Raw genomic sequence first — 6,137 nt, forward strand, 5'->3', positions numbered from 1 at the left:
TATAGCTTTGGAGTCCAGTTCTCTGACCATATTGGAGATTCTGAGGCAAATCCAATATTAATTAACTTATTCCCTTTCTATTTAATTCAGCCAGAGTCAGTTTCTGTTACTCATAAATAAGAACCTTGACTGATATACAATCTCATTCCAGCATTAGGCAAGTTAGGAAAAAAGAAGAAGGGCATGGTATCAGAAGTGACTGTAAGAAGTCTAACAGTGCTCCTCAGAGGTGTTCTGTAAATACTGGGCATCAGTGTTCTTTCTTAATTGAGTTTTTAGTGCATAAGATTGTAGCTGTTCTCACTCTAGGCTGGAACTGGAGTTCGACAAAGGCAGATAACAGAACAGCTTTGCGATTTCCTCTGACCCAGCCCTAACACACTTCATCTTCCTCGAGTGGTTCTCTTTGCAGGATGATGTTGCCCCCACAAGATGGCATTGCCTCTCTCCTCAGACTCACTTTATTTGAAATCAGCACATTTGTATTGGAAGCAGAAGATTAAGCTTCCTTTGATTGGCTGGGTAAGAAACCTGAGACTCTCCCTGGGACTCAGAGGGACTGGATGAGTACACCCAAAAAAAGAGCTAGACTGAGGAACCTGGCTTTATTTCAGGACGAGAGCTGCGTCTTCTTCCCCCTAAAGAAGAAGAATGGAGAAGCTTCTGGCTCTGTCTTTGGTGATTCTGTGGCTTCAGCTGGCTAGTGAGTTGGGGCTCTTGGTGATGGGAAGAGGGTGACCAAAGTTCAGAGTCCACAAGACTGAGGGGCAAAATCTTCTCTTTAATTGGGAAAAGTGAAAAGTGAAAGTGTTAGTCGCTCAGTCCTGTCTAACTCTTTGTGACCCAATGGACTAGCCCGCCAGGCTCCTCTGTCCGTGGAATTTTCCAGGCAAGAATACTGGAGTGGGTTGCCATTCCCTGCTCCAGGAGATCTTCCTGACCCAGGGATCAAACCCACATCTCCTGCTTTGGAGGCAGATTCTTTACCACTATGCCACCAGGAAAGCATGTTAATTGGGAAATGTACCCTCAAATTATGGAAGGAAATGCAAACACTAGCGAGTGAAAATGCAGTGACTGATTCCTGGCCTCTGTCCTTGTGTTTCTGCCTAGAGGTGAATAGCCAGCAAGGAGAACAGAATCTTCAGACCCTGAGCATCCAGGAGGGTGAAAATGCCACCATGAACTGCAGTTATAAAAGTATTACTTTAACTGCCTTACAGTGGTACAGACAAGATTCAAGGCAAGGCTTTGTTCATCTGATTTTAATGCGTTCAAATGAGAGACAGAAATATAGTGGGAGACTACACTTCACACTTGACAACTCCATCAAAAGCAGTTCCTTGTCCATCACGGCTTCCCAGGCTGAGGACGCGGCTACTTACCTCTGTGCTGCAGACCCACAGTGCTCCGCGGGCACCCGCAGCCCCAGCACAGACCTGCCAGAGCTGTCTCTCGGAAGCCGCAACAGTGTGCAGAGTTGGTGGTTTTGTCTTCCCACAAAGGAGAGTCTGCAAATGGCTAGCAACATGAAAGGGAGCTCCTCTCAAATTCTTGATGTTTTTGGTAGCGTGTCAGACTATAGCAAAGGGCATGAGGTTTAGAACGGGAAACTGAAATGCCAGATTCAGCTCTGCCCATCCTGGCTGTGTCTTTAGCCATGTCATCGGTGTAGCAGCCTTCAGTTTCCTCAGTTTAAACAAAGGATTCAGACTGGATGAGCCTAAAGACCCTTCAAGTTCTAATTTTACCAGGTCACCTCTGGAGGATGAAGAAGGACTTCTCAGTATAGAAGGGCTCATCTGTTATATGTGCAGCCCCCTCAAGACCTAGGGAGGGCTTTAAGATGCCTGAGATGATTTTAGTATTTCTCTAATTCCTGTATAGGAAACAGTAGATTCATCAGGCATTAGAAATAAAAAGGATTTAGGACTGTTTCAATGAAACTTTTCACTTTAAAACTGAGTGAAAACGTTATGTGATAATAGACACAAAGATCACAGTCTTTGGAGTAAATGAGACGAAGATGTGAATCTGATTCTGCCATTTATGATTTGTATGATTTCTAAGCTTCAATTTCTCCATTAAAGAGATGGGAATTTATCCAAAAGTCAGAATTTTTCCTCTTATAAGTGAGAGATGTATGTTTTCTGCTATCAGCCCCTAAAGTATTGTTTTTTGAAAGTGGATACTTCTGTTTATTATCACATATATAACAGTTTTCCATCCATTGTATTCTTGTTCCTGGTAAGAATAGTTTTCTTGATAGAGTTTTGATGCTACTGAAAATGTGTTTGTGGACAAAGGGCATTTGTATTTATGTGACACTTGGTGGAAAAGGTAGGAGGGCAGGGGAAAGGTTGGTAGGACTGTGGTTCCCACACTCCAGACCTTAAACCACCACCATCACCTATATGAGAATCACCTAGAAAACCTTTGAAGATCTGGGTTATTAGGAGCTTACTCAATCAGACTGAAGCAGTGATGTATTTTTAATGAACATCATTTATATCAGATATTGGTTCAGCTTCATATCACAAAAAAATCAGGTAACGTTTTTAACAAGCTGGAGTTTACTTCCCTCTCATATAAAGAAGCTCTATTGCATGTACCATGTGCAGTCCAGGGCTGGTATACTAGCTTCATAATTTTGTGAGGAATCAAGGGTCTTCTTTCTGGCTGTTTCTTGTCCTTAAATTGTCACTTTGGTTTATATACTTTGCCGAAACAGCAAGAAGTCTATCCATTTTATCCACCTTCCAGGAAGAACGTCAAGAGGTAACTGAGCACATGCTGGCCACATTAGCCATTTTCAGAAGCTTCACCCCGAAGCTCCTACTTACATTTCACTCATGAGTGTTAGTCCGTGTCTCCACATTTCTTACATCTGCAAAGGAGCCCGGGATATCAGGATTTTTTCAGTCTCTGCATGTTGTCGCTCACACAAAATTGTTGTTCTCAGTTCAATTCAGCTTAGTCGCTCAGTTGTGTCCGACTCTGCGATCCCATGGACTGCAGCACCCCAGGCTTCCTTGTCCATCACCAATTCCCAAAATTTGCTCAAATTGATGTCCATTGAGCCTATGATGCCATCTAACCATCTCATCCTCTGTCATCCCCCTCTCCTTCCACCTTCAATCTTTCCCAGCATCAGGGTCTTTTCCAGTGAATGAGTTCTTCACATCAGGTGGTCAAAGTATTGGAGCTTCAATTTCAGCATCAACCTCCCAATGACTATTCAGGACTGATTTCCTTCAGGATTGACTGGTTTGATCTCCTTGCAGTCCAAGAGACTCTCAAGAGTCTTCTCCAACACCACAGTTCAAAAGCATTAATTCTTCGGTGCTCAGCTTTCTTCATGGTCCAACTCTCACATCCTACATGACTACTGGAAAAATCATAGGTTTCACTATATGGACCTTTGTTGGCAAAGTATTGTCTCTGCTTTTTAATATGCTGTCTAGGTTGGGATATCAGGATCTTTTCAATCTCAGCATGGTGTCACTCACAAAAAAATTTTGATTCTACCATAATTGAAAAAGACACATGTACCCCAGTTTATTTAAGCACTATTTACAATAGCTAGGACAAGGAAGCAACCTAGACGTCCATTGACAGATGAGTGGGTAAAGAAGTTGTGGTACATATGCACAATGGAGTATCACTCAGCTATAAAAAGGAACACATTCGAGTCAGGTCTAATGAGGTGGATGAACTTAAAGCCTATTGCACAGGGTGAAGTAAGCCAGAAAGAGAAAGACAAGTATCATGTATTAATGCATATATATGGAATCTAGAAAGGTGGTGATGATGACCTATTTGCAGGGCAGCAAAGGAGACACAGACATAAAGAACAGACTTTTGGTCACAGTGAGGAAGGGAGAGGGTGGGAAGACTTGAGAGGGTAGTACTGAAATATATATATTACTATATGTAAAACAGAGAGCCAGTGGGAATTTGCTGTATCACACAGGGAACTCAAAGCTGATGCTCTTCTAACAACCTAGAGGGGTGGAAGGGGGAGGGAGGTGGGAGTGAGGTTTAAGAGGGAGGGGACATGTGTACGCCTGTGGCTGATTCATGTTGATGTATGGCAGAAACCATCGCTAGAGTATAAAGTAATTATCCTCCAATAAAAAATAAAAAAATAAACTATGTAATCAACAAGGACCCACTGTAGCACACAGGGAAGACTGCTTCGTGTTCTGTAATAACCTAACTGGGAAAAGATTTGAGAAATAATAGGTCCATGTTTATGTATAATTGAATCACTTTGCTGTACAGTTGAAACTAACATGATACTATCAATCAACCATACTCCAACATAAAATAAAAATGAAAAAAAATTGTAGTTCTATTAGAAGTAGTAGAAAATGAGCATTCTATAGGCAAATAGCAGTTTCTGCTGTACTCTCAATATGGCGTATATTAAGACTCATGTAGGTTTTTTTGCTGGTTTAGTGATATTCAGTTTTGAAATACTGTCTCCAGTCTGCTTCCCAGCTCTGTTGACTTTGCTTCCTAAAAGTCCTCTAGAAGATGTCACAAGCCCCACAAGCCAACTCACCTCCACAATCCTCATTAAAAATCCATCTTAGTCTCTTGTTCAACACTCGACACACCCCATCACTCTTCCATGTAGTCCCTTATACCATGGTGAGAGCGATTTTGTCCGAGTGCAAATTTTAGCCTGTCAGCCACCTGGATCCGCATTTGCTCTGAGGATAAAGAAAAGGTGTGTCTCCAGCTTCATTTCATTGTGTCCTAATCTCCGTCTCTGTCTCTCCCTCTCTCTCAACAGAACAGATACTACGTTTGCCAAAGGCACTACTTTCCTCTTATATAACCCATTCATAGAAATTTTAGGTGATTTTTTTATTTTTTTCTTTTCCTAAAATTCTTTTCCTTGCTTCAAAAGAGTTAGAAGAGAAGAGAGAAGAAAAGTCACTCAGTCGTGTCCGACTCTTTGTGACCCCATGGACTGTAGCCCACCAGGCTCCTCAGTCCATGGGATTTTCCAGGCATGAATACTGGAGTGGGTTGCCATTTCCTTCTCCATCAAAAGAGTTAAAAACATACTAAATGCCTACTCATTCTTGTATACTTGTCCAAGAGTCAATAACTAAGGAAAGCTTAGTGGATATTTTTAGAATTACAGACCTCTGCATTTTCAGGTTTGTGATTTATTTTTACTTCTTTTATTATTTGTTTAAGGTCTATTTTCAATCCTACTCTGTGATCTCCTTAATGATAGTGTCCATAGCTGTGTTTTTCTTTCTTGAAAACTCAGCATCACTGTATCTTAGGCATTTTTTTGTTGTTTTTTAGTTGCTAAGTCTTGTCCAACTCTTTGTGACCTCATGGACTGTAGCCTGCAAGACTCCTCTCTCCATTGGACTTCCAGGTGAGAATACTGGAGTGGGTTGCCATTTCCTCCTCCAGGGGATCTTCCTGACCCAGGGATCGAATCCACATCTCCTACATTGGCAGGTGGATTCTTTACCACTGAGCCACCCAGGAAGTATCTTTGGTATTAGCATCATTCAATTTCCTTCTTCTTTTCTATCCATTACTGTGTTCTTTATCTTAAGCCTCCTCAAAAAGCTATGATAATATTTAGTGAAAAAGTAATCTTTAGAGGTTTATGGATAAATTCTTGGAGTATAGAGGGGATTGGCAAAGGATAGCCACAGGGCAAAATACTTTGATACTTGTGTTTATAAATAAAGTTTTGTTGGAAGACAGCCATGCTCATTCATTTATGCATTGACCATGGATGCTTTGTGCTATACCAGCATAGTTGTAGCAGAGCCTGTACGACTTCAAAACCTAAACTATTTACTATTTGACCCTTTATGGACAAAAAAGTCTGCCAACCTACAGGGTGCAGGAATTATATTAGAATTTTTCGATTTGGATTTTTTTGTTTGATGACAACAAATTAAATAATAAAGGCATATTTCTAATCATCTGTTGGGCCAATTTAGAATACTCCCCGTCTTTCTGAAGACTTTATGTTATGTCATTTTTTAATCTAATTAAAGACAAATGGAATAATGACACTTTACAAATAAAAGCATCATAGGTCTTTAAATGGATAAAAGTTTTAAGAATATTTTTTAAACATTTAAAAAGTT

At 40.8% G+C, this 6,137-nt stretch overlaps 2 gene segments (V, D, J or C); both read left to right on the forward strand.

Annotated features, from left to right (window-relative positions):
- Nucleotides 1–6,137, forward strand: part of LOC122443251 — a 51,928-nt gene that overhangs the window by 13,223 nt on the left and 32,568 nt on the right.
- LOC122443239 lies at nucleotides 470–2,110 on the forward strand. The segment is given in 3 exon segments: nucleotides 470–522; nucleotides 615–703; nucleotides 1,114–2,110. Coding segments are annotated over 2 exon segments (543 nt in total).

Source organism: Cervus canadensis, chromosome 6 (assembly GCF_019320065.1).
Source record: "Cervus canadensis isolate Bull #8, Minnesota chromosome 6, ASM1932006v1, whole genome shotgun sequence".
NCBI classification, from domain to species: domain Eukaryota; kingdom Metazoa; phylum Chordata; class Mammalia; order Artiodactyla; family Cervidae; genus Cervus; species Cervus canadensis.